This window comes from Halichoerus grypus, chromosome 10 (assembly GCF_964656455.1).
Source record: "Halichoerus grypus chromosome 10, mHalGry1.hap1.1, whole genome shotgun sequence".
NCBI classification, from domain to species: Eukaryota; Metazoa; Chordata; class Mammalia; order Carnivora; family Phocidae; genus Halichoerus; species Halichoerus grypus.
This window is the reverse complement of record NC_135721.1, coordinates 39464565-39491995: the sequence shown is the minus strand read 5'-3', so window position 1 is coordinate 39491995 and position 27431 is coordinate 39464565. Positions and strand designations below refer to the sequence as shown.

The window sequence follows — 27431 nt, the reverse complement described above, 5'->3', positions numbered from 1 at the left end:
ATTTTGTAAATCTTAAACCATTAGGGCTAAGTGTCAGGAGCAATTTCTGGGGTTCCCTCCGGTTACCACAGCCTTCAGAAGGCACGAGGAGAAATGGATTCATGCGGTGGAGAAAGCAGCCCCGGGAAGAGAGCTCGGCACTAGCGGCTGCCCAGGGCGCGCCCGACCCCCGGCGGCTGTGAGGCCTGGCCCCAGCACTGCAGGAATAGGACGAGCTGTGCCTGGAGAATGAGGCTAGCCCAGATGCTGCAGTCCCGCCTGGGCCATCTGTCCAGCACAGTCCCCATCCGGAGGGCCTGCCCCACGATCTGCTCAGATCAACCTGCCAGCCAACCTGCTGCCCAGCCTCACACCACAGGGTAGGCCACTGTCATCTCAAAGTATCCGCCGTCCCCCCAGCACCCAGTGCCCCGCTCTCCACCACTGGACGTCAGGAGCGGAAAGCAATCGAGCCTGGCTTCTACCTCTATTGAGAGCGTCCTGTGGTGCTTGTCCTTTAGTCTGCTAATATGGGGTATTACGTTAATTGATTTTCAGATGTTGTGGAAAAGGTCCCCCAAAATACATCTGCATCCTAATCCCCGGAACTGTGAATGTTATCTTACGTGGCAAAAAAAAAAGATTTTGCAGATGTAATAAAGCTGAGGATCTTGAGATCAGGTGATAATTATACTGGACCTCTCACTCTGCCACTCTGAAAATGCTTCTCTCCAACCCCCCATTTTACTAAGGTGAAAAAAACTGAGGGAGGTGACTTGCCCAAGTCAATGAAGCTAGTGAAAGACTTGAAAGGAGAAAGCCGAGGCCAGCAAATGGTCTGGCAAATGTCTGAAACTAGTTCCATTTAAAAGCATAAAAAAATACTTAGTACTAAATCTAACAAGTGACTTGCAAGATGTACAAGGAAAACTAAGGAATTAAAGGAATTAAAGAAGACCTAAGTAAATGGAAAGATTCATGGTCATGAATTGGAAGACTTGATAAATATTGCACACTACCCAGCCTCTGGCATTTCTGTCTTTAATTCTGGAGGGTGCAAAGCTGTGATAGAATCACTCAAGAAGAGGAGATAATTTATTTCAAAAGCCCCACAAAAGGAAATCATTGTCCCAGGCTGTTTCCTTGTACACTGCTAGCAGTTGGTAACAGCTGATCTATCAGCCCCAGGCCTTCCACCTGGGAGGCTCAGAGTCAGAGAGGAGAGACAAGACATGACGAATTTTAGGGGAATTAGTTTAAAAAGTGAAAGGGGCCAGAAAGAAGTTGGGAGTAAGTGCTGAGTTCGGAAGAGAGAAAAATGCCTTCCCAGCTTCCAGGGGAGTGTGTCATGAGCACCACGTGGAAAGAGAGCTCTCTTGATGTCACAGGTAGCAGCTTGCCCAGCCAAGTTCCAACCATGCTGGATACTCGGGCATCAGCCGGCGCCACTTGGCGAGTGAACGAAGTCAAAGGTGTCTGCCACTCAGCTCACCTCCTACCAGGCGCCCACCCCAGCATGCCCTTCGTGGAAGGAGCATCAGAGCCCAGCGTCCCGGCAGAGGTAACCTACGACTCACCAGCTCCAAAGGCAAAGAAAAAACCTTTGTCAGGGAACTCTTCCAAAAGGGCCTTCACCCGCTTCCCCATTCTCTCATTCCGCTTGTAGATAAGCTCCCGGCGGAAGTAGCTGTCGATCTCCTGGGCAGTCACACGCTCCTGAGGTGGCAGCGTGGCATTAATGAAATTGGGAACCTCCGCCAAAAGAAAAAGAAAGAGAAAAATTAGGGGCAACAGAGTTATGAACGAAGTTGCTTAATTTGAGCACAAAATCACCCAGCCTAGACGGTCAAGCTGCTGTCGGGGGAAGGGGGAAGACAGACACACCACTCCTGGGGGTCTCCCCCTGCTACTTCTTCAAACTGGGATATCATTCTCCGTAACCCAAGTGCAAACATATTAAATGAAGTGCACTGAAAGAACTCTTGGGCTATTTTAGACAGTGCTTCTGTTCTATTTAAATGAGAGTGCTTGGCGCCATGTGTTTATATAAGGAGACCATATCTTTGCCTTAACACATCCATAGTTTGTACTTGTTGGATTCACACATGCTTCCTTTAGGAAAATAATTTTACATAAATACATAGTTTAGAATCAATAATTACGACCCTACTACCAAATATATGGAATGCCTATAACCATTCAACTGTTAGTTCTAAATTCCATACATGGTCATTGTAATTACTTCTCCAGTTCCCAAGTCTCCCTCTTGCTTTCTCCAATGTTCTTTACCCTCCTGGCAAATCTTTCACCTGGCTCTGGCACTCACGCTAGCCAGCTGCAGTGTTAGGGCAACAACAGGGTGCTAGGACCCCAAAACCGTGACGATCTCCCCGCAGAGGCCGCAGGTGAGGGGACACACGAGTTCTCTCCCCAGCCCATCTCGGTCCCCTCCTCCCGGGCGCATGCTCTCTCCTCTACCCAGGGATTTAACAAGGTTAACCATTCACAAGGTTTACTCGGTTATGAAACAGGGTGTCTACACTGGCTGCTTCTCCCGCTTGCAGTAGCCGCTCAAAGGCCTCCTGAACGTCCTCACTCTGTAGCGCAGCCATAATTTCCATTTCACCGACAACAGATCCCCTTTCGCTATTTCCTTGAAATGATACTTTTTTTCATTTTCAAGTCCAAAGCCTTCATCTACTCCTTTATCGTCTTTTAAAAAATCATGTCGTCTATGTGGGATCCTTCTGTCCATTTCCCCCAGTCCCTTCTCTTCAGCACAGCACTTCCTTTGTACCAGCCCCCCCGCCCCCCGCCCCGCGCAGGCAGCCCAGAGTGTGCAGGGCAGCCTCCCACTGCCATCCTGCTCTCCCTTCTAGATGCCGAACGTGCCCTACGACGTGCACCCCTCAGCCTGACCAGCCTGGCCCGCGTGGCACGGCAGCAGGCACATCCTCAATACCCCACACCACCGGTGGGGGCGCTGTGAGCAGGACAGGTATGAGGAGCCGCGTGGAAGGAATGCATAAGGCCCCTATTCCTGACCGCCCAGCCAGGTGGCCCATTTGCCCATATAACTTCCAAATCCCCCGTCCATATTAGCTTTTCCTTCCATTTCACATTTTGATGTCCCAATTGACCTTGACTTGTCTCCCCACTCCCCCAACATCCACCAAGAGTGCCCATAAGAACTGTCATCACCATAAATTCTACTATTCCTTCTTTTTTTAATTTTTATTTATTTTTTTAATTTTTTATTGTTATGTTAATCACCATACATTACATTAGTTTTAGATGTAGTGTTCCATGATTCATTGTTTGCGCATAACACCCAGTGCTCCATGTAGAACGTGCCCTCTTTAATACCCATCACCAGGCTAACCCATTCTCCCACCCCCCTCTCCTCTACTATTCCTTCTTTAGTGCATTCCTTGTTTTCCCCTTCCCCTGGCTTGCTTTGCCCGGGTTTTACTTCCGCCAGCCCTAGACTCTCCGGAAAGCTCATTATATCTTCTGACGCTTGCGGGGCTGATGCTGGATCCAGCCTCGATTGTCCCTCTCCCCAGGCTGCCATTCCTTGTTCACCGCTTATATTCACTCACATTTCCTTAAGACAGGGTCCCCAGATCTAACAGACCCCCAGCATCACTCACACCCTCCTCCCACAGGAGGACACCGGTCCTGGGGCTGGAGACAACACATTCCCCAACTCAGTAGCTCAGCTGGCACTTGCCACCGCCACGTGGTCTTGGTGGGGGGAGGGGAGGAAGCCACGGTTTGTCCCCTGGGAAGCTTGTTGATAAAAGAGTAACAAATATCCTTGTAGGGAGGCTGCATTCCTCTGAGCTTCTTTCCCCTTGACAGCCCATAGGTAAAACCTATCTCGTGTGTCACTCACTGTCCCATGTGTCCCGTGTGTCACCTGTCCCATGTGTCACTCACAGCACCAGCTCGGCCATGGACACATCCCAACCCATCGTGCTCACGTGTTCCTAGAAGCCACCACTAAGCTGCAGTTGAGGTTCTGGTTCATCATTTCCCAGAAGTGCTGTCTAAGTCAGCCAGGGGCTTCCGCACTAGGATCCCTTCCCTGCTCCGGAGGCCGCCCCGGACCATGAGGCCTGCCGCTGGATCCCTTGAAGCTTCATCCTTTGCCTGGGATCCGAGAATTAGCACTCATCAACGCAACCTCCTCAGTTCCCACGTATCATAAAGAATACCTCTGTTAGCTGCGGCGTCTCCTTCAACATCTAAACCTGTCCGATTTTATTTTTGGAGCCCTTGATGACCTCGATCCTTTGTACACAGAAGGTCCAGGCGTCAGCAGGTCAAGTCTTTATTCTTGTGTTTAAATGCATGCTGAGCTGGATAGAGGACAAGGGCCCTCACCTGGGAGCTGTCATGGCTGAAGATGACGGAGCCAAGGTCCCCACAGTTATAGTGTTTGATGAGATCCTCCGTCGTGTAGGGGATCTGAAGGCTGCCTGCTCGAAGGCTCTCCTGCTGCAGGAGGGTCTGGTTCAAAGCAAAGATGACCTACAGGGGAGAAAACACAGGGCCCTTTTAAGTTCACTGATACTGCAATCATTAGCTGCCATCTTATTTCTTTTGTCCGAGGTTGGCGATGGCCTCACCTCTCCGTCTGTTGTGTAAGGACATGGACACTGCTGCTACAAAAGGGAACACAAATCCCTGGGCGGTGTCCAGAGAAAAGGAGGACAGTCCTGCCCAAGCCGGCCCCTTGTGGGTCACACTGGAGGAAGTGCCTTAAAACGGACACGGACCACCTGCAGCTAGCCCATGAGAGTCGCCAGGAGGTGAAGAGACCAGAGAACGGCTTGAGATGAATGTCTGAAGAAGCTGGGGAGGAAAGGCAGGAGGCAGCTGGGGACACACAGACAGGGACATACCGACAACAGCTTCCCTTACACGAAGGACTGGACAGGAAAATATACACAACATCCACGAGGCCATTCTAACCATCAGTGTGGCGTGTGCCACCTAATGGATTCACTGGGTCGGTGGGACGTTAATAGAAGTTATGGAAAAGTGAGAAACGAGGGCCAAACAAAATCAAACAGGTTTATCTGGACGAGTTCTCAGAGTCTCTGATACACTCATGTGAGCTGCGGTTCTTCACAAAGGGAGACTGTTTCCCAAGTTTGTTTGAGGCACACATCATACGAGAAGGGTTCGCTGGCACATCCTTTGGGAAAATCCAGCCTCGAGGAATTTTACAAAACAGTGGTTCTCCGTGGCACTGGAGAGCTGGGACAGAGGGGGAGGCGGGATTCTGGCACGGCGGGCGGGGACTGGGGCTCCTGACAACATTGAGGATGCCATGGCACTTTCTCTCCCGCTCTCCCCAGGTGGATGCAGCCATATCACCTCCGGCAGCTGCCCTTCCACGTGCTGCCCCAGTAATCAGTGTACAGATACCGCCTGGCTGGAATATTCCCTCCCCATCTGCTGAAAAGCACACAGGCGGGGTCCATGGGAGCATCTGGGAGGTCTTCAGCAGGAAGTTTTCGATTCTCTGGAGACAACATATTACAGGTCTCAAGTCAGCAGATGACCCTACGCAGCCCCAACCCCCTTACTGTCTCCTGTCACACATCCTCTTCATTCTGAGGGCAAAGAGGCAGGGGGACTTGGTGACTTGCTTCCCACAGGCCACAGCGGCACACATGGCCCTGTCTCCCACGGTTACTCTAATATTGGCTGTCCCTGTCCTGAGGATTTAAGCAAAGGCGGTGGGGGCAGGTCCCTCTGTAAAATCCCCTCCTCTCCTCTCCAAGTGTCCCCCTCTGCTCTGTTGGGCCTGGACCTTCTGGGCCATGCCCTGTCCCCAACCCCTCTACTGATGACATGAGCTGACAGATAGATACACCCAGGTGCACATCCACAAATTATGGTCTAAGTGAGGAAATTCAGTCTTCCACAAAGATGAGCCTCTGGATTCTAAAGCCACACAATTGGGACCTCTCCACCACCACTGGGAATGGCTCAATGACTTCTTCGAATTAGCTAGAGGAACAAAGCTTTGGAGAGGAGGGGGAGGGGCAGAATGAAGCCCCTCTCAGGTCTACCAGGCCCCAGGCCAAGGTCTCACACATTGTCTCTCAATGTCTCCTCCAAAGCAAGTTCTCAAGCTCTGCTTAGCTCACAAATACATGCTGATGGATTCTGCTCTTCTCCTAAAGCCATTCAGGACAAACCCAGGTTATCTGTTGCTGGCCTACCTTCCTCCAAGAGTTTCCATTGACTTTGAAATGCTTTTCTGAAGGTGTTCTTGTATTTAGGTATTTAGAGAAGATTGAGCCACCCATCCTGCAGAACAGGCGGATCTGCAAAATGAAGAAGACTGTGTGGCCCGCCTGGCAGGTTAAATCAGGCCTTTGTTTATTCAGTCCCTTTACAATGTGGTCAAATGTCATTTACCCTAAAGACATTTCACCTGTCCAACAGGTTTCCAAAACCTCTGCTGGGATGTTTATCTTTGCTCCTTACGTTTACTTTTGATGATCAAGCTCCATGCAACCAGGGGCAGGGCCCTGAGGCACTGCTGGAGGGGCCTTCTTTGGGGCCAAACCAGGGGGGGCCTTCTGTGTCTGCATCTGCAGCTGTAGGAGGTACCTACCCCCTCGTCCTCGCACGCAGTCTCGAGGCCCCAGAGCAGGAGTGAGGGAGCGCAAGACAGAGCCACAAAAACAATACACAGCCCCACACTCAGCCAGCTGAAACCATGGAGGTCCAGGCCCAGCTTCCTCAGAGACCTGCTGTGGCACCTCGAAAGGCCCCACAGTCTGATAGGAGTCATGATTGTTGGTCACTTAGGCAATTCACTCTCCTTGCTGTGCTTGGCAAAGTCGGAGCCAGTCTGAGAAATCTGGGGGGTCAGGATGTGACTCACAGATAGCAAACTCCTCGGAAACAGCTGTGTTCAGTCACGTTGAGCCCAGGGGTCTCTCCCAGGAGGTCGATCCTGATGGAGCGTTGTCACTGACCTAGGCTCCCAGCGCTGCAGGATCTCACCCGGCGCTGTTCCTGTGCAGCCCATCCAACTGAGAGCCGAGGCAGGCGACCAGGAAGGGCAGGCAGGGCAAAGGAGCAAGCACAGGGTCCTGGCGGGGTGGCCCCCTCACCTCATCCCTAACCAACCCCCTGCCACCCACCCCTCCTCCTCTCTATTCCATCAGCCCCTTTCTTTGGAGACTCTGCTAACATTTTCTCATGTGTTGTCTTAATTTCCTGGGGCTGCCCATAACAAAGGACCACAACCTGGGAGGCTTAAGCAATAGAAATGTATTGTTTCACAGTTCTGGAGGCCAGAAGTCCAAAATCAAGGTGCTGGCAGGGCCGTGCTCCCTCTGAAGGAATTAGGGAGGGATCTGTTCCAGGTCCTCTCCTAGCTTCTGGTCGTTCCTCGGCTTGTGGCTGCATAACCCCAATCTCCACATGGCACGCTTCCCATGTATATCTGTGTCCAAATTTCCCCTTTGTATAAGGACACAGTCATATTGGATTAGTGCCCACCCCAATGACCTCATCTTAAATCAGCTGTAAAGACCCGATTTCCAAATAAGGTCACATTCTCAGGTCCTGAGGGTTAGGACTTCAGTGTAAGGATTTGGAGACACAAGTCAAAACATGTCAGTCTCAGCTTACTCTTCTCTTAGTAGTTCATATGAATATGGTAAAAGTTTCAAACAGTACGAAGAAAAAGAGCTCCCTCCTATTCCTGTACCCCAATCCCCCTCCCTAAAAACAATCACTGCGGCCAGCGTCTTGTGTATTTTTCCAGGGACAGTCTCTGTGTGTAAAAGCCGACAGATAGACGAATGACACATGATAGACAGAGAAATGCAGAGCTATCTCCTCTGCTTTTCTGTTTGTGCTCCTTTGGCCCTGACGCACTCAAACAGACGCCTTTCCAAGGGCGAGTACTGAAGCCATCCACTGTAACGGAAGACAAAACAATGATGGGATAGAAAGCCAGGGTTTGGCAAACAGGGCTATCCTCCACGGTTTCTGAAGGACGTGCAGCCTGAGACTTACCCTTATCCTTAAGATAACATTAGTGACTACAGCAAATCACAAAAAAGGAAAAAGGAAATTTCTGACTGCAAGAAGGGACAAAAATGAAGGTTTCCTACAGCCTCTCCAGGGAAAAAGCAGGCTGGATGCAGAAGCCCAGGGTCACCCCAGAGGTGTCCCCACTGCCCCCAACCCAAAGCTGTCCTAGTGTGGCAGGATCGTCGAGCACAACGGCCGAGAAGGAATTCTCGAGATGCTGTACGGTGCAACTTAGTAGGTGTATTTAAGTAGCGCGGGGACGGAACCCACAGGCACAGGGAGCTGTACTTTCGCTGTAGGAAGCTGGTAGTTATATGCTTAGTGCTCACGGGGGAAGGTGACATCCGGGGAGTATGAGATCATCAATGTCTTCTTCGAATTTACGCTCATAAAACTACTTTCGCAGGATTTCTATGGTGCTTATAATTCAGTTCAGTATTAACTATCGGTGAGATTTACAGGCACTCACGAGAGCCTTTATGAATGTAGCCACCAGCACGTACTTGATCCTTATTGAAACTATGCAGGCTATAGGTCAGCCTTCTGGGCCAGAGGTGAACCTGCTTCTGCTTCCCTCATCACCAGGACCTCTGCTCTAGGCTCAGGCTGACACAGGCAGGCCCCAAGGAGAAATCCAGGCAGAATTCCACAGATGAAGATTTCAGACAATCCTACAAGGACTCAGGTTCATTTCTCCAAAATCTCAGATGAGCCTTCTCCTCCAGATACCCATACGGCGTGATTTTCCCAGGAAATCTTCTAAGCCAGTGTCTTCCAAACCACAGATGGCAACTCATTATCTACCACTTCACTGTTGACATAAATCTCAGCATGCTCTCCCCACTGCTCTGGAGCTTGCTTATTTCTTTTAATCTTGAGTATCCAGGGGCGCCTGGGTGGCTCAGTCATTAAGCGTCTGCCTTCGGCTCAGGTCATGATCCCAGGTTCCTGGGATCGAGCCCCGCATCGGGCTCCCCGCTCAGCGGGAAGCCTGCTTCTCCCTCTCCCACTCCCCCTGCTTGTGTTCCCTCTCTCGCTGTGTCTCTCTCTCTCTGTCAAATAAATAAATAAAATCTTTAAAAAAAAAAAAATCTAGAGTATCCGTCCATACAGCGGAGCCACCCAGAAACCACCAAGAGCCCGTGCAACCGCCCCCTACGGGCACCTTTTGTAACTACAGCTACGCTAGCCCGAACCGCCACCTACATTCACCCGCCGGTGATTCTATGTGCCGGCCGGGCTGGGAGTCACTGACGGAATTAAGTCAGGGCTAGAGCTTCAAGAACCTGAAGAAATGAATAGCAAACACATCCAACTCTTTAAAATGTGAACCGTCTCCAGAGAGCCACTGGTGGGTGCTGCCCTGCAGTCAATTCCTGGCTCAGTTCTCCGAGCCTGAATGCCAGTTCTCCGCACCACAGTTTCTGGAGTCTGACTCATATCCTCACCAGGAAGGATGTGGGGGCTTTGGGACCAGCATGCTTCTGAAACGTAATTGCTTCTACAGTTTTTTCATGCAAACAAAACTCTCTGTGGCCGAACCTAGAAACCACCGCCTAAAACATCATTTCAGAAGAAATCCACGTTCTAAATTCTCAAGTCCAGCTTTTGGAGTGCACGGGGGATGTTCCAAGAATTACGCCTCCTGTATGGTCACTGCCTTGCCAAGCTACTTGGGCTGAGGCAGAACAACAAATTCTCCTAAAAATTCCTGAGTGGCAGATACCTTACATAGATCCCTGTCACTCACTGTCAGTCTTTCTGCCTGAGGGCCAAGCAAGAGGCACTAGGGAAAAGAGGACGAGAGGCAGAGGAGATAAAGCACCCGGAGGGGTCAGCACAGTCATTAGCCTGATATACTCCCATCATAATTATAATAATAATAACAGCAGCAGCCCCTCCCCACCCCCCACGGCAGCAGCCTGTCCTCTGGGAAACGGAGCTGCATTTGGGGAAGAAGATTTGGCCCTCGGCCTGAGGGCTGCCCCCTGGGAGTGGGACAGAACAAAAGGGTGTGTGACGGCAACAGGTCACAGAGGGCAGTACAGGATTAACAAACACCCAGTGGAGTCTAGGCGGACTTGGAAACCCCCGAGAGAGACGGGCCATCGCGGTCACTACCTGGCCCCCGAGCTACACTCCGCCCTGCCACCGAAAACCGGCGGTGCCAAGAGCAGCGCATCTGTGTTACAGCGTCACCCGGCCCACAGCAGCCACGCCGTGGGCACACTCGGCACCTGGCAGGGGGCGCTGCAGCAGCCAGAGGACAAGGAGAGCGGGTATTCAAGGACACGTCGTTGTTTGAGAGCAACGTTATCCTGATCAGCAGGAGAGAAGTGACCGATGTGCGCACCCACATCCCAGATGCCGACCATGGGCGTGGCCCCCATCAGCCCACCCTCCGCGACCTAGCGCCACGCTGCTGGCCTGACCAGCCACACACCGGGAAAAGCATGCTACACGTGCCACCAAGGGCCAGCAGGGGCCACCAGGGGAAGGAACTAAAGGCCCCCAAGGTCTTAAGAGCTAAGCAGGCTACTTCCCTTGAAACCTGTCAAGATTTCTGTCCTTGACCCCCTGAAACCACAGCTACCCCTGAAGCTTCCAGCCGGCCATTCCTGCTATCTTCAGGGTACACAGGAGGACTTCTTACCTGTTGGGAAGAACTCATTTATCTCCTGAGGCCACCCGTGGAGGGTCCTGGCAGAACTCGGGCCAACCCAGCTGGGGATACAATGGACATGCCTGGGTCTATGACGGAGGACAAGCAGAGCCCCATGGCAGGTCTCTGCAAACACACAAGGAGACGGGCTCAGAGCGCTTTGGGACGGGCCCTCGAAACCTTTGTTGTTCTCTCTGAGGCTCCCTTGGAAGATGCGTTACGCTTGGAAGGGCTCAGGGCCAAATAAGCCACCACTGGGGGACTTGCCACCTTGGAGAGGTTCCCAGTGCTTCTCAGGGTATACCAAGCTCTTCTTTTTGAATGCCTGCTATCTCAAGTCAGGCGCCCTGCTCTACTGTGGGACATTTTCAACTATTAGAAAGTCCTTTCTTCTTTTTGAGCTCCCTGTCTCTCTGTGATTGCCATGTAGTCATTTTTGTATATATCGATACAATGTGTGTTTCCATACATGCACAATCTGTTAGCAGCCATCCACACAGAAAACGCATGTGTCCTACTTCTAGGAACCTCTCCTACAGGAATACTAGCACACGTGTGCAACAAAGAAGTGTACAACGATGTTCCCTGGGGAACTGTAATATTGCTGTCCTTGGCACTGGGACTTTTCAATCAAAATTGGAATGTCCATGTAGAGGGGATTCCTGCATTAAAGGGGAGACTGCACGTAATGACCTCAAACACTCTTCCACTTGGAAGCATTTGATTTGCTCCGTTTCAGAAAGGGAGGGGAGCAGACCCTTCTGGTCTCACATTCTGTCTTCTCTGTCTTCATTGTTTCTCCTCCCCTTGGCACAGGCCACAGAGCTCCATGGAGAAGGGAATCAGGTCAGGCGCCCATCAGGAGCCTCCATATGGTCCCTGTGCTGTCTGAGCCACCTCCTCTGCTCATGCTAGGGTGAGGGATCCAATGTACCCCCAAAACCTCTGTTCATGGAAGGGCCAGTGTATCCACCCTGAGCACATACTCCTCTGTAGTTACGGGGCCTCCAGGCCCTGCCAAAGGGGCAACGACAGGGGTGGTGGCAGCTCGGGCAGCCACAGGACCACAGCAAGAGCTGAGTATGGCAGCAACCAAATCCATAAGCCCGGGACAGACGATGGAGCGATGACAGGAACAGCCAGCAGGGGTCCCGGAAGAAGCACAGCCAGCACGACTAAGTATGACCATGGCCTCAGAGAGTCCGAGCAGGACGGAGGATGGTAGTGCAAGCTCGTCCTAAGAGGCTGCTTCCAGCACGTCACCAGGAGCCAGTCCCTCCCCAGAGGGCAGCAGGAGTGTGGCAACTGCAAAGACAACCAGTAAGCCCAACGTAGAAACAGCTAAACGTCCAGTGATCATCTCATTTGGGCAGAGTAAAGGCTCCATGAGGGAACGGGATGGAAGCCAGAGTCGCCCAGGCCAGCGCTGAAGCCCAGAAAGACAGAAGGAAAACAGAGGCTAGAGCTCATGGTAGAAGGAGCTCCCATCACCACACGACAAGTGTAAATCCCCACAGGTCAGGCGAGACAAGTCAATCCAAAGGTCATCTCCATAACCAGCCGTAGAGGCAGCAGAGGGGGTAAAAAAGAGGATGTTATGGGTTGACTTTTCTCCCCCCAAGAGATATGTTCGTCCTAATCCCCATTACCTGTGAATGTGACCTTTTGGAAATAGGGTCTTTGCAGATGTAATCAGGTTAGGATGAGGTCATTAGGGTGGGCCCTAATCCAGCGGGAATGGTATCCTTATAAGAAGGGGAAATGTGGACAGACAGACACCCACAGAGGGAAGATACTGTAGAGGCGCATGGTGAAAAAACAGGCGTGTGATGTTGGAGGGATGCATCCATAAGCCAAGAAAGGCCAAAATTGCCAGCAACTACTAGAAGCTGGATGAGGCAAGGCAGGATTCTCCTCTAGGCCCTTCAGAGGGAGCATGGCCCTGCTGACCTGACATCTTCACTTGGGACTTCCAGCCTCCAGAAGTAGGAGAGAATACATTTCTGTTGTTTTAAGCCATCAGTCTGTGGGACTTTGTTAGGGTAGCCCTAGGAAACAAATATAGGGGCAACAGACCCCGCTCCTGCCCTCACCACAGGCCTACCAGGAAGGATCTAAGGCATCTCACAAACAGGAGGAGCCAATCTATGGCTAGGTCAGGTTCCACAGGTGAGAGACCCAGGTGGGTAGGCTCTCAAAGAATTTGAAGAAGCCAGTCCTACTACAAAAACGGTGGTCTCATCTCTTGGTAGAAGGAAATAGCGTGTCTAAGGCTGTGCTGGGGATCGGCGAGGGGGTCATTGTGGAGCCAGCAGAAGGTGGCAAGTGGCTGGAGATCACAGGTATCTAATTCCTGAGACCAAGAAGACAGTAACCTTTGAAGCCAATTAAAGAGGAGTCAGAGAAGGAAGACCGAGGCTCATAGAAGTGTCCCAAGAGAGTCATCCCAGCTTTCCTTCCTATAGTTTAATTAAATAGAAAGGAAAACCATAGCATATGGGAATGAAACTCTCACATGTGGGTTCTAGGAGACTACTGTGAGAATGTTTATAGCAAAATAATTTGGAACAGCAAAACCCTGGAAACAGCCCAAATGTCCATCAAGAAGAGAACTAAAAAATTGTGGTAGATGCCACACAACAGTGAAAATGAATAGTAGCCACACACATTAGCATGGATGAATATCACACAATTTGGGTTAACCAGCAAGACACAGAAGAAAATATATAGTATAGTTCCATTTATAGAATAATTCAAAAACAAGACCAAACACTATATTGTTTAAAATATATATTTGATAAAACAGTAAAGAAAAATGGTGACTCCAGGTAAGGAATGTGGAGTTTATATGGAGCAGTTACCCTGTAACTAGGGACAGTGGGAATCAGGATGAACAGAACCTAAGTTGGTTTAAATCATAAGGAAACAGACTCTGACACAGCAGAAAGCCAAAAGCAGAGGAGTGTAGTAAGGTCAGGGCTCCCCTGGCCTATGCACCTGCTTAATTTTTGGACCACCCTTATAACTAGAAAATTCAAGTCAAGCCAGGGCAAGCAAACACCTCTGCTCTAACCTCTCCTCTCTTCCATCTATTTGGGCCAACTTAGGACACATGCTCACACCTACACCAATGGGAGAAGCCAGAAGAATTCTGCATGCTGATTGGCTTAAAACCAGGATCCTGAGCCAATCACTGACAAGATCAGCTCCAGAACAAATCACTGACAAGATCGGCTCCTGAACCGATCACTCCAAGATAGACACTTGGAGTAAGGGTATGTAAGGTGGCAAACTACTGGATTCAGAAATAAAGCTCAACCCCCAATGCTGTCCCGGTTTCTCCTGCTAGCGTGACAAGAATGCCTAAGAATAAAACGAGGCAAGAGGAACCAAGGGTGTAAAGATGTATCAACAGGGATGGGGTATAAGAGGGTACTGAGTAGGTACAAATAAGCCCAACCACTTAGGGTTGTAGGAGCAAAGGTAACCGCGAGCTTCTATCAAAAGTCTGTTATGCACTGGGTCCTCTACAGAGGTTCTCTAGTTTATTCCTCACTACAGTGATGTTTGTTTCATCAACCCTATTTTACAGAGGAGGAAACGGACTCAGAAAGGTTCAGTACCTTGCCCCAAGTCAAAAAGATAAGAAATGAGGAGGGAGCCAGGATTCAATCCCAGATCCATGGCCTCCTAAGTTCACGCTCTTTCCAGTGAGAAGCTGGGTAGAAGAACAGCAGGATGGCAGCAAGACCAGCCTTGACCTCTCCAGGGTGTCTAAAGCCTACTTCTTCCAAGGCAAGGCCCAACTGCTTAGGACCCATGCACCTCTGAGCAAGGACATGCAGTATACCTACTTCTCCTGAATGCCCTATCCTGGTTATAACAGTACCACTCAGGTAAAAAGATTCAGAGACAGCCTCAAAGTCACTCTCTGCGTCTATTAACAAATGCCCCTCACCCAGAGATCACTATGTGAGGTCAGTCCTCTTATTTCAGACCCTCTCTCCTGCTAGGCAGATGAGAGATGCCAAAATCACCATGCTCCCTCCTCTCCCAACTCCCTACCCAAACCACAGCCCCTGAAGGGACAGCCCTACATAGGACATGTCTGTCCACTCCCCCCCAAGCCATGCCCATGACAACTAGGTGGACGTCCTGTCAATGACACACAGCACCATCAGCCTTATGGCCAAGGAGTACATGGACCCCACAGAATAGACTCAAAAATCATCCACAAGCAGAAAATCTCTAGGCCAAATGCCAAGTGCTTTGTTTTGAGTATTGGTTAAGATTTCAAGAAGGGTAAGAAACAGGAAGAAAGGAAGAACTATTGGAAATTATTACAATTAGCATAGAGTTTCTGACAACACAGAGACTTGAAGGGACTTTCTTTTCCCCTCTGGAAACAGAGTGAGTCAGATGGATGTCTGCTTTCATATTGTGCTTGCTTATACTGTCTTTTAAAAAAAGTATCAGTCCACCCCAAAACATGTCTTATTAGCTGCATACTCTTCTCCATCCCTCCAGTGACACATACTCACCCCATCTGCACTGTCTTCGGAAAAGTAACAAGCTTACTACCAGACAGTTTACTCCAGTGTTCAAATGCCGCCCTTCCTTCCTGCTACCCGCCCCCACCCATCCTGCTAACACCCCACCACCACCATGTCTCCCCTTCCGCTCTCCCCTTGCCTCCCTACAGCCCTTCTCTCTCCCTTTCTTTCTAGGCTGTGGAAAGAATCGATTAAGCTCCCTGTCCAACATTTGCAGCATGCTTCTTTCTCTTTCCTGAGACTTCTTCAGCTGTGGGGAGACCCAGGTCCCAGTTGGGGCATTGTTGCGGGAGCCCATGGGCTGAAGGAGCGGGCAAGGGGGTTCGATTCCGGCAGATGCCTGTTTTGTCAAAGACAAAGGCCCCCCATCGAGCCTCTCCACTTTGCAGCACTTTCATCCCCCTCAGGTCAGAGGGCTGCTCTGCATATGAAAGGCACCGCCCATTATGCGGCTCACATTAGCCCCGCACCACCCCACCAGCCTCCCAGCTCTGTGAACAAAGGGGCTCGCATCTGTTCAGGCGCAGGCCTCACCTTCTGGGGCGGTGGGCTGTTGTGTCTTTTTTCTTAGTTCACTTTTGAGAGCCATTCAGCCCCTTGTAGTTGGAGAGCAGTAGGGGAAGGTCTTCCTTGTCCTCAGAACATTCCGCCCTGATATTGTTTCGAGCCCCCCTTGAGGATTTCTGGTCCTTGCCTCTCCCATCTCACCTGGGTATCCAGGCAGTGGGGATGTCCTCCTCAAGCTCATTTATTTTCTCCCTTCCAGCCACTCTGTAAAACCCCTCCTCCTTCTCTACCTGAAAGGAGTCTATTCCCATGGAATAGTCTAGACTGGCCCCTCAAAGCAAGATGGTGAGAAATTCTGCTTCTTTTCTTGTCACGTTTATACACGCTGCCTGACATGGGAGGTAAAGCCTCCACACACTTCTTTGGACACTGAGCTCTGCTTTCCAGGGAGTGGGGAGGGAAAGCGCCCCTAAGAACTTGGACCTGGGCTCTTCACAGCAAAAAGACTCAAGCATGAGGATGACAGAAACTTTGGTAACATTCCAACCTGTCCTTTGGTAAGTTGTCCTTTTGTAAATGATGGTGGCTCCTGAAGAGCCCGAGAGCACATAGAGAGACCTGGCAGAATGCACCAGGCCGATCAGGCCTTCCCTCTCTTCTCTGTCTGCCACCCCCTCAACACCCTCCACGCCTCTCCTCTCCTTCTCTCCTCGGTCAGGCCTCCTGCCCACTCTCTCTCCCTTCCACCCAGTCCGCATCCTGCCCTGACGTCAGATGGGCCTCCTGTCACAAACTGAACTGTGCCACCCACCCACCCCCAAAGTCACATGATGAAGCCCTGACCCCCAGTGTGACTGTATTTGGAGACAGGGCTTCTAAGGAGGTATTAGGGTTAAATGAGGTAATAAGGGTAGGGCCCTGATCTGATAGGACTGCAGTCCTTATAAGAAGAGGAAGAGAGGGACACCTGGGTGGCTCAGTCAGTTGAGTGTCTGCCTTCGGCTCGGGTCATGATCCAGGGTCCTAGGATCGAGCCCCGCATCGGGCTCCTTGCTCAGCAGGGAGCCTGCTTCTCCCTCTGCCGCCACTCCCCCTACTTGTGCTCTCTCTCTGACAAATAAATACATAATATCTAAAAAAGAGAGAGAGAGAGAAACAGAGGACAAGGAGAAAGAGAAAGGAAATAAGCAGAAGAAGGGAGGATCAGTAAATGGATCCTGGTAGCACAAGAGTGGAGTTTTCTTCTTGCCTTTCTGGTCTGTTCCTCCGGGATGAAGTGGAAAGGCCAGACAGAAGGGGCTGTGTTAGTTTGTGGGGCTGCCATAACACAGTACCACAGACTGGGTGACTTAAACATCAGAAATGTATTTTCTCTCAGTTCTAGAGGCCGAAAGTCAGAGATTACGGTGTCGGTGAGGTTCATTTCTCCAGAGGCCTCTCCTCAGGGCTTGTAGACCGCTATCTTCTGTGTCTTCACATGGTCCTCGCTCCTTTTGTGTCTGTGTCCTAATGTCCTCTTCTTAAAAGGACGCTGATCATATTGAGTTTGAGGCCACCCTGGTGATCTCATTTTAACTTAATTACCTCTTTCAAGACCCTATCTCCAAATACAGTCACATTCTGAGGTACTTGGGGTTAGGGCTTCAAAATATGAATTGGGGTGGGGGGGACACAATTCAGTCCATAACAGAAACCCAGGGTACAGCTGCAGAATTTGGGCAAGGTGACAAGAACAGGAGTCCAAAAGGAGGAGCTGAAAAGGACATTGCAAGTTCGAATCCAGGAAGGAAGGCGGGAGCAGCAGGGGAGTGGAGGGAGGGTGGGGCAGGGGCACAGGCAGGTGTCAGGCCCCTGAGCTTGGGTTCAGTCACGGATTGTCTCAAATGTCTACAAACATGTTCCCTCTGCCCAGTGCTGGAGGACTTTTGACCCTACAGCATCTCAGAATCACTTCTGGGCCTGGGCTGGGTCTACGACATCAGCGGTCTCATCAGATGGTGTCCAGCTTATGACCATGACCGCTGCAAATGCAAACATGGCTGCCCAGTCCCGGGCAAACTGGGGGCCCCACTGAAGCCCCAGACGGCACAGAGCATCCCAGAGCTGTCCCCTCCCTGAGAAGTCAGTCAGCACCACCCCACGAGGATATTCTGTTCAGTGATAAGCAACCTCGCCTACCCAACGTACCTGCTAAGAGCAGAGGCTCGCCTGGAATGGAGTCAGGGACCCCAGGGATGGGGTAAGGCGACCCCTCAGGTCTCTCATGTTGTCATCCACATTTTATGATTCCACAGCCTTTGCTGAGGCTGGCACCAAAGCCCCACTTGCTCCCTTTGAAGGCCTGAATGGCCATGAAAGGAAAGGAAGGGCCTCATGGAAGAGTGCGGGGAGGAAAGGCAGCACCAAATGTGTCAGGAGGGACGGTGGAGAAGCAGAGAAGACGTGCCATGATGCCCAAGCTGTGACACCATACAGCGCCACCAACGTCCCCCTCCAGAGCCCGGGGCAGCCTCGCTCCATCGCTGGGCCACAGAGTACCTCATCCTGCTGAGACTTTGGCTCCTTGCAGGGCCCAGGGAACAGCTGGTCCAGTCCCACCCGGCTCCTTCCCCTTTCCCTTCCCCCATCTCCTCCAAGCAAGGTAGACTCTGCCTCACCCACCCCTGCTTGGGAGGTGGACTGTGGAGGAGGGACAGAGGGCTCACACTCTCCCATCCCCTCCTAAAGAGATATGCTGGGAGTTATTCCTAGAGTCTAGGGGCGTCCTGGAGCTGGTCCACCACGAAAGAACTGGCTGCTGGGGCGTCAAAGAAGTGCTCTGCCCCCAGCCTAGTTCACCAGGGAGGAGGTAGGGACATGGAGCAGAAACGAGACCGCAGCATCCCTTGAAGTGCTTCTCTTATGACCCCAAAGAGAGCAGAGCAGGGTCAGATCAGCGGAGGTCAGAATGCCAGCAGCACGTGTGGTGTCCATGCAGGTGCACAAAAATACCGCCTTTTGTTTAACTTCACTTTGGACTTTAGAGAGGCAGCCCAGAGCCAGGGGATGACAGGATCGCCACCAGCTTTGTCTTTGAGTCCCTAAAATAAGAAACAGAGGACCTAGCCCATGCTGAGTGCTGAAGAAATATGTCCCAAATAAAGACCAGTTGTTAAAAAAAAAAAAAAAAGGAAGAAGACTCAAATCCTGAGCAGGCCTGTTCCCAGGTGGAAACATAGAGCCCAAGTCTCTGGAAGCTCGTGAAAATCACAGCCGGCCATAAGGTACACAGTTGATTCAATTTTCCACTTCTGGTCCAAAAATAAGAAAGCAAAAGGGAAGGCCAAGGTGAAGAAATGCCGTGGAAGACCTCCCTGGGTGGGCTAATGGGCCAGCCTGGACTTCCCACGTCTGGAGACAGTGTCCTTCACAAGGGCTATGTTGATGCTCTGTGTGCAAGCAGGCCCGAGGTTGATTCAGGGGCGAGATGTCACAGGCCCCTAGAGCATTTACCCTGACTGCAGCACTTCACCCCGCTATGCATAAGAACACGACACTATCACAGAACAACGGTGCGAAGGAATGTAAAAAAGCATAAGAGTGAAATAAAAGTGAAAAGATTGCACATACTGTGTATTTTAACTGGCTGGTCTTAACACAGTTAGAAAGGCTGTATTCACCTCCTTTAAGTAATTAGCACACACTCGTGTTGTGTCCCATTACAGCCAAGGCATCTACGAGCTCACCATGGCCCACCAGCCTCACTGGCACGTTCCGCAGCAGCCCGCCCATTGTCCTATAACCACTCGCGAGCCCCTCCTGTGCGCCAGGCACTGCGCTAGGAGCTGGGGTACGAGGACCAAGAGAGCATGGCGTAGCCTTCCCCAGAAGCCTGCACCTTTGAGGGGCGCCTGGGTGGCTCAGTCGGTTAAGCGTCTCCTTCAGTTCAGGTCATGATCCCAGGGTCCTGGGATTGAGCCCCGCATCATCTTCGTTGTCGTCTTTGTCAGGCTCCATGCTCAGATGGGAGTCAGCTTCTCCCTCTCCCTCTGCTCCTCCCCGCTCCTTGTGCTCTCTCTCTCTCTCTCTCTCAAATAAATAAATAAATAATCTTTTAAAAAAAGAAGAAAAAAAAAAGCCTGCACCTCTGAGACAGGCAATCATCAGGGCTCCAGCAGAGGCTTCCACAGGAATGCTAAGAACAGTGGAGGGCCAACTCTGGCTTTGGGAATTCCTCATGGAGGAAATAATGTGTAAGCTTAATCAGCCCGCATGAGGAACAGCATGAGGAAGGGTTCCCGGCAGAAGGGACAACGTATCCTGAGGCACAGCTCACTTGCCTTGAAGAGGTCACTATTAAGAGTGTTTGAGCTCACAAACAAATCTGCCTATATTTTAGAAACCACTTCCCTTTTAGGGAGCATATACATATTTTTTAAGATTTTATTTATTTATTTGAGAGAGAGAGAGAGAGCACACATGCACATGAGTTGGAGGGGGGTGGCAGAGGGAAAGGGAGAAGCAGACTCCCAGCTGAGCAGGGAGCCTGACGCCAGGCTCAATCCCAGGACCCTGAGATCATGACCTGAGCCAAAGGCAGACACTTAACCAACTGAGCCACCCAGGTGCCCCAAGAGCTCATATATTTTTTTTCTAGGCCTTTACTTTAAGCCAAACCTACCCAGGAAAAATAAAATGTCAAGATCTCCATCTTCAAGCACATTCCATTTCCATTATGGAAAATGTGAAAAAGTCACCCGTCCGTATCATGATCAATTTCAAAGATGAGACCATCTGCTTTTACTGGAATTTATGACTAGGGAGCAGGAACTCCCTCAGCAAGTCAGACTTGTGAATCTGGCAGGTGGCAGCACTGAGAAGTGGAAATGGATTAGAAAACTGGAGTCTATGGCCATACCACACCCTAAAGTCGCCAGGTCTCGGCTGATCTCGGAAGCTAAGCAAGGTTGGGCTTGGTTAGTACTTGGATGGGAGAAAACGGGAGACCAAAGAGCCCAGGCCAGCCCTGCTCGGTCTCACCGTGACCCCAAGCCGTCCACCAGGGTTATTCTAACAGGAAACTGACCCCACTGGGGCCTCTGCTCGCTGACCCACCAGCACTCTTGCCATAGCCTCTGGGAACAGAGCTCTGGGGCCTGCAAAGTACTACAAAGCAAAGCACCCCATGCTTTCCTAGGATTGGGCTATCCTGGGCCTGGCCGGTCCACACCCTCCTAAGAATCTGACCTCAAGTACTCAGGAGGCTTTCTCAGACCAGCCGGCACCTCCCCAGCTCATGCCTCTCCTCCATCCATCTGGCCCTTAACAGCCAGAGATGGAGACACACGGACGGCATCCCTTCCAGGAATCTGCCCTGCCAGGGGCTGCCTCCACCACTCTGCCCCGCCTGGACCAGAGCCCCATCCTAGAGCCAATGGTTTCTTCTCTTTGGGAACTGATCCATCGAAAGCGAACTTGCTCCAAAGAAGAAAAATCCCCATCTTCCCAACACACCAAAACTGTGACTCAAGAAATGCACTCTTTCATAAGACTCAGGAGGTATGTCCACTGGGCCCAAACCGTTGTTTAAGGTTTCACTTCGTGGGGGGAAAAAAAAAAGGCTTTTCAGCAGAGAGAATGAGTCGTTAGGGTCCCAGGGCAGAGGGCAAGAACTGGCAGTGACACCGGCTACTGGAAGGGACGGCAGAAGTGACAGGTGAAAAGGCGAATATGAAATATGTGAGTGCCATCTATTGGCAAGAGTAAACAGTGCCAGAAACGATTCTGCGCAACAGCAATTCAGATCATGAGAACCCTTACGCATCATCTAAAGCGCACTCTGGGCTTGGCACAGGACGTCCCCATCCAACCAACTTCAGTATCTGGGGATCCAGAAAGCCCAAAGATGCAGCTTTACATGTGGGAAGCAGAGGGCAACCCCAGGCCTCCTGGCTTCATTCATGTTAGCTTTTGGGTCCTGTGACTCAGACCCCAAACCTAGACGTGACTGGGTCCCAAAGACAGACTCCAATGCTGAGAAGACCGGGCCTGTTCCAAATTCCCACCCCAGCCCACATGACATCCAGTCCATCACTGGGAAGTGGGCAGGAGAATCCTCTGGTCAGCCAGATTTGTTCTGGTCAGCCCCCCAGGGGAAGCCGACAGACAGCAGCCCACACCTGGAGCTTGTGCATAGGTATCTGGTGGTGTGTGACCGTGGAAATGGGATTTAGGAAGATCATTTCTCCAGGGAACTCTTTGAGTCTTTAATGGGGACCCACCTGTGCAGCTGGGAAGGCAGGCAGGGGACTCACAGGTGAGCCCTGCATCACTAAGCCTCCGGCTCCAAGCTCATCTGCTTTCTGCACACAAGGAATGGCAGTGCACCTAATAGTACAAGCAGGCAGGAACTTGGGGTGAAAGAAGAGGCGCTACAACCTGACTGCATCCTGGAGCGGGAAACACGGCATCTGCCCTGAGACGGCCAGATCAAATCCACAGACAGGAAGGAAGCATCATTTCCCTCATGCCAAATCCAGACAGCTGAGGGGAACCCTTAGCTCTCGGGTGGTAGGGGAGATGTGCAGGGGGAGAGAGAAGTAGGGAAAATAATGGAATCGTGAGGGATCTAGAACAGAAAGAGGCCTTCCATCATTTACCCCGCAGAAGCTGATTGAGCATCTACCAAGTGTGGACCATGGTGCTAAGTCCTAGGAAAACAGTGAAGAATCCCGTCCTGGAGAACCTGATTACCTGCATCATAAAGACCTCAAGTTCTGGGGAGCAACAACCAGATTACATCTTATCCTTTTTTTACGTAGCACCATGCTCAGCAGGAATTCAATGGATGTGTTGACAAATGAATATAGGAACGGCGGCCTAGGAGGGTAACTCTTAGTGAACTCACACCCTGGTTTTTGAAGTTTAGGGTCAGCTGGGCAGGGACAGTTCAATACTGAGAAGTCTATGGATAGAGGCACAAAGAAAGTCATAGATCAAGACATCACTGAAAGTTGCTAAAAGAAGAGATCTTAAAAGTCCTCATCACAAGAAGTTTTGTTAACTATGTACGGTGACAGATGTTAACTAGACTTACTGTGGTGACCATTTCACAATGTGTACAAACATCAAATAATTATGTTGTACATCTGGAACTGATGTTACGTGTCAGTTACATCTCAATAAAAAAAGGCATCACAACAGAGACCAAAAAAGGGTCTTAATAAAACTCAACAATTGCTTCCACTAATAACAACTACTACTTCTGATAAGATTCCTAGTAAAACAGGGACACCTGGGTGGCTCAGTTGGTTAAACGTCTGCCTTCGGCTCAGGTCATGATGGGGTCCTGGGATGGAGCTGTGTTGGACTCTCTGCTCAGCGGGGAGTCTGCTTCTCCCTCTGCCTGCCGCTCCCCCTGCTTGTGCTCTCTCTCTCTCTGTCAAATAAATAAATAAAATCTTAAAAAAAAATTCCTAGTAAAACAGAAATTCAAGGACATTTCATTCACATCAGAAAGACTAATCAACTACCAGCGTTGCATTTAATGGTGAAATAATAAAGCCATTCTCATTCAAGTTGGGGAAAGAAAGAATGCCCTTTGTTACCACTACTACTTAACGCTGTTTTAGGTATCCTAACCAACACATGAGGGCAAGAAGAAATGAGACAAACTGCGGAAAGGTAAAGATAAAATAATTATTTGTGAATGATGTATCTGGTCACTAAGAAAGCAAGAGGATCAACTACCATTGTTAAAATACACAATTTCAACTCAGTGGTTAAATTAATATATAAAAATCAGTAACCAGATAGAGAACACATTGAGAAGAGAGCCTTTACACCAGCAAGATTTTTATTAAAAACAATGAGGAAACTTATGACTTGAGCAAAATCTAGATCAAGAATTCTACAAAATAAGAAGACTGAAATACAATCAAATAAATGGAAAGGATGGCATTTTCCCGGATTATTGGGCTTAACATGGGGGAAAATGTCAGTTCTGCCCACACTGACCTAGAAATTAACAAAACCATCATCAAAACGATAATCAAAATCATTAAAGAAATATTTAAATCCAGTCGCTAAGAATGTGATATTAACACAGAAAGGGGCAAGCAGATCCCCGGAACAAAATAGGAAGTGCAGAGGCAGAGGGAGGGCATGCATGTGCGCGTGGTGCGTGCATTGTGGTGCGTGCATTGTGGTGCGTGCATTGTAGTGCGTGCGTGCGTGGGTGTGAGAGAATGTGTGTGTGTAATGATATGCTAAAAACAAAGAGCATCACAACTCAATGGAGAAAAGCTGACCCAGGCCGGTTACACCAGAAAGGGCAGCCATCGGCATTTAGAGGCTCCCCAGAGCCCTGGCTAGGCACACGGGCAAAGGGTCCAGTGAGGGGACGCATCACAGGCAGCATGGACTCCAAGTGGACCTGCCTCAGACACACGCATCCAGAAACAATCTGGATCACTGCTATTCAACAGAAACAGAGTGTGAACCACATATCTAATTTGAAGTTTTCTAATAGCCGCATTAAAAAAGAAAGAAAAGAAACAGGTGAAATTAAATTTAATGATATATTTAATTTAACCCAGTATATCCAAAGCATTATCATCTCAACAGGTAATCAGTATAAAAAAGTTATTCATTCTTTTTTCGTACTTAGTTTTCAAAATCTGTCATGTATTTTCCACTCACCTGACATCTCACTTTGGATACTAAATTTGCATCAAAACATTTGATTTGTAGTTCAATTTCATATTATTTATAGTTGAGAAAGGAGATCCACATGCCCAAGGTGTTCCAAACACACTTAAAAGTTTCCCAATAACTGGATCAATGATCAGTTTTTAAATTTTAATTCAAATTAACTAAAATAAAATAAAATTTAAAGTTCACTTCCTAAGTCACACTAGCCACATTTCAAGTGCTGAAAACCCAGCCATACGTGGCCAATGGCTAATGAATTAGACAACAGAAGCCCAGAATCTTTCACTGCAACTCAAATCTCCAAGGTCTCACCCTCACCACCACACCTTTTGGAGACTCAAAGTCACCATGACCTTTAATACATCTGGAATCAAACCCAAATTCCTCCATCTGTTGGTTATGCAATCATGGGCAAGTTTCTTAAGCGCACTGAGCTTCAGTTTTCTCACCTATAAAATGGGGATGATGCTTGCCCATCTTGTGAAGTTCTGAAGATTAAATGTAAAATTACCGATGAGGCCTGGCTCACAGAAGGCATTATATGTTAGTTCTCTTCCCCTTATATCTGTATAGTATTTATGAAGTGTTTTCCAATTTACTGTTTTATTGGCTTCTGACAACAGGATGGTAGGGGGCAAGTATTATTAGCCCCATTTAAAGATGAGAAAACAGGGCGCCTGGGTGGCTCAGTTGGTTAAGCGACTGCCTTCGGCTCAGGTCATGATCCTGGAGTCCCTGGATCGAGTCCCACATCGGGCTCCCTGCTCGGCAGGGAGTCTGCTTCTCCCTCTGACCCTCCTCCCTCTCACTTCCTCTCATGCTCTCTGTCTCTCGTTCTCTCTCTCGCAAATAAATAAAATCTTAAAAAAAAAAAAAAAAAAATTTAAAGATAAGAAAACAAAGTTCAGAGAAGTTAAGGGAACAGCTCAAAGGCCTACACTGGTGATGGTGCAGGAACTCTAACCCCAGTACATCTGGCTCTGGGTCCATTGCTTCTCCCATTGCCAGCACAGCGTTCCAGCCTCAGCTGTGCCTCAGGCTCCAGCTGCCTCCGCCCTACAATCTAAGAGGAGGGTGGGGAGCCCTGGAGTATAGGGCCACGGGACTCCTCCCAGGAGGCCTGCCCCGGCCTCAAGGAAGACTCAGTCTCTCCTCCGCCTCTTCCTGGTAGCTGCTCAGGAGCCTGCAGGACCTGGCCATCTCCCTGTCTCAGGGCAGAGTCAGGCTCCCCCTGATGTCCTTCTTCAGAGCTACAGAGAACAAAGAGGAAGGAACCAACCACTCCTCAAAGGGGCAAAAGAAAAGGACCCAAGGGAATGAGTTAGGCTCAGCTTCTATCAAAATGAATGCAGATGATCTTACTGTTCTCTGGACTTACTGAGAAGGGAGACTACATCAGCCCCCACCCCAAAGCCTCTGATGGAATTCTTCAATTCCACACAGCAGTGAGAACTAATGATGGACAACTACACACAGCAACGTGGTGAATCAAGTGGGGAAGGCTAAGCAAAAGAAGCCTAACCCCCTAAAGGGGGCAGACTGGGTAATTACCTGCTCCAAGACTTTCAGGAGAGTGGTTATCCTCGGTTGGGGAGTGTGGAGTAGATGGGAGGGGGGCCAGGGGGCTTCTGGGGAGCTGGTGCTGTTCTGTTTCCAGCCCCGAGTGCTGGGCACATGACTGTGTTTGTGAAAATTCATGTGCACTTTTCTGTATAGTTATGCTGCAAGAAAACTTTATACTAACTTTCTGGGGTGATGGAAATGTTCAGTAAATCAATCCAAGTAGTGGTTATATGGGTATAGGTTTATGTTAAATGTCATTGACCTATTCGCTAAGGTTGAATTTTACTGTTTATAAATGAAACATAGGAAGTTACATCCCAAAAAGAGTCTCAGGAACATCATACAATTGTCCCTCCTAAATTTAAACAACTCTAAACTCACTAGCTTAGCCTCAAGGTCTTATAAAAAAATTCAGTTTATGAATATTAAATACCTACTTGAACCTTAAGAAGGTGTCACAAAATCAAATGACACTCTAGTATATAACTATAGTGCTCTAAAATGTTTCTTAAATGTATTTATTATCTTAAAAAATGGTGCTACACACCTTCCTTCAAGGATACCTTGCTTGGGGTACCTGGCTGGTATAGTCAGTTAAGCATTCGACTCTTGGTTTCCGCTCAGGTCATGATCTCATGGGTCATGGGATCGAATCCGGTGACTGGCTACCTGCTCAGCGCAGAGTCTGCTTGAGATTCTCTCTCTCTCTGCCCCTCCCACTTGTGCATGCTCTCTCTCTCTCCCACAAATAAATAAATCTTTAAAAAAAAAAAACAATGATACCTTGCTTAAGATAATATTTTACTTCCAAGCCTTTTCCTTTCCCAACTGGAAGTATGAAAGAAGGCTTAGCTCAGGCAAAAATGCTCACAGATTTCAAGCTTGTAAGGTCAAAATCAATGAGCCTTTAAATCAAAGCACTTGCCTTTTAGAAAACATTGTATTAAATGCAGACATTGAAAACATTAGAATATTGACTCTTTGGGTTTCCAAAATAATGCAAAGAAAACTCCCCCAAGAGATCAATAGGACAACTACTGGTCCCTTAATTTGTCAATAAATCTCAATGTGCTAAACAAATACTGTATTTTAGCACCTGAGTGTTTATTAATATAGAATCTTAGCCAGGTAAATTAAATTCCCTACAAATTTTATTATCAACTCAGGAACACTATTTTTAGGCTCTTGAATGTCCTTAAGTTCTTAAAGTAACAGCCCCAGTTCAGCCTTTCAATACCTGCTAAGGCCTAGAGGGTTGACTTTTATTCTGAGGTCCAACCTCCCAAGGCCAACCACTGAGAATATCTGCAAAACAAGAACACTTATTTCAATATAGTCAATAATAGTAACAACTTTGTATGGTCACAGATGTTAACCATACTTATTGTGGTGAACATTTC

At 49.3% G+C, this 27431-nt stretch overlaps 1 protein-coding gene across 1 annotated transcript in view; it reads right to left on the bottom strand.

Moving 5' to 3' along the window:
• Positions 1 to 27431, bottom strand: part of TRABD2A (TraB domain containing 2A) — a 50382-nt gene that overhangs the window by 11776 nt on the left and 11175 nt on the right. Inside the window, exons 3-4 of the mRNA XM_036117338.2 lie at positions 4369 to 4515; positions 1557 to 1731 (exon numbers count right to left, since the gene is read on the bottom strand). Of these exons, the coding sequence (XP_035973231.1) occupies positions 1557 to 1731; positions 4369 to 4515 (322 nt within the window). The remainder of the gene's footprint in view (positions 1 to 1556; positions 1732 to 4368; positions 4516 to 27431) is intronic.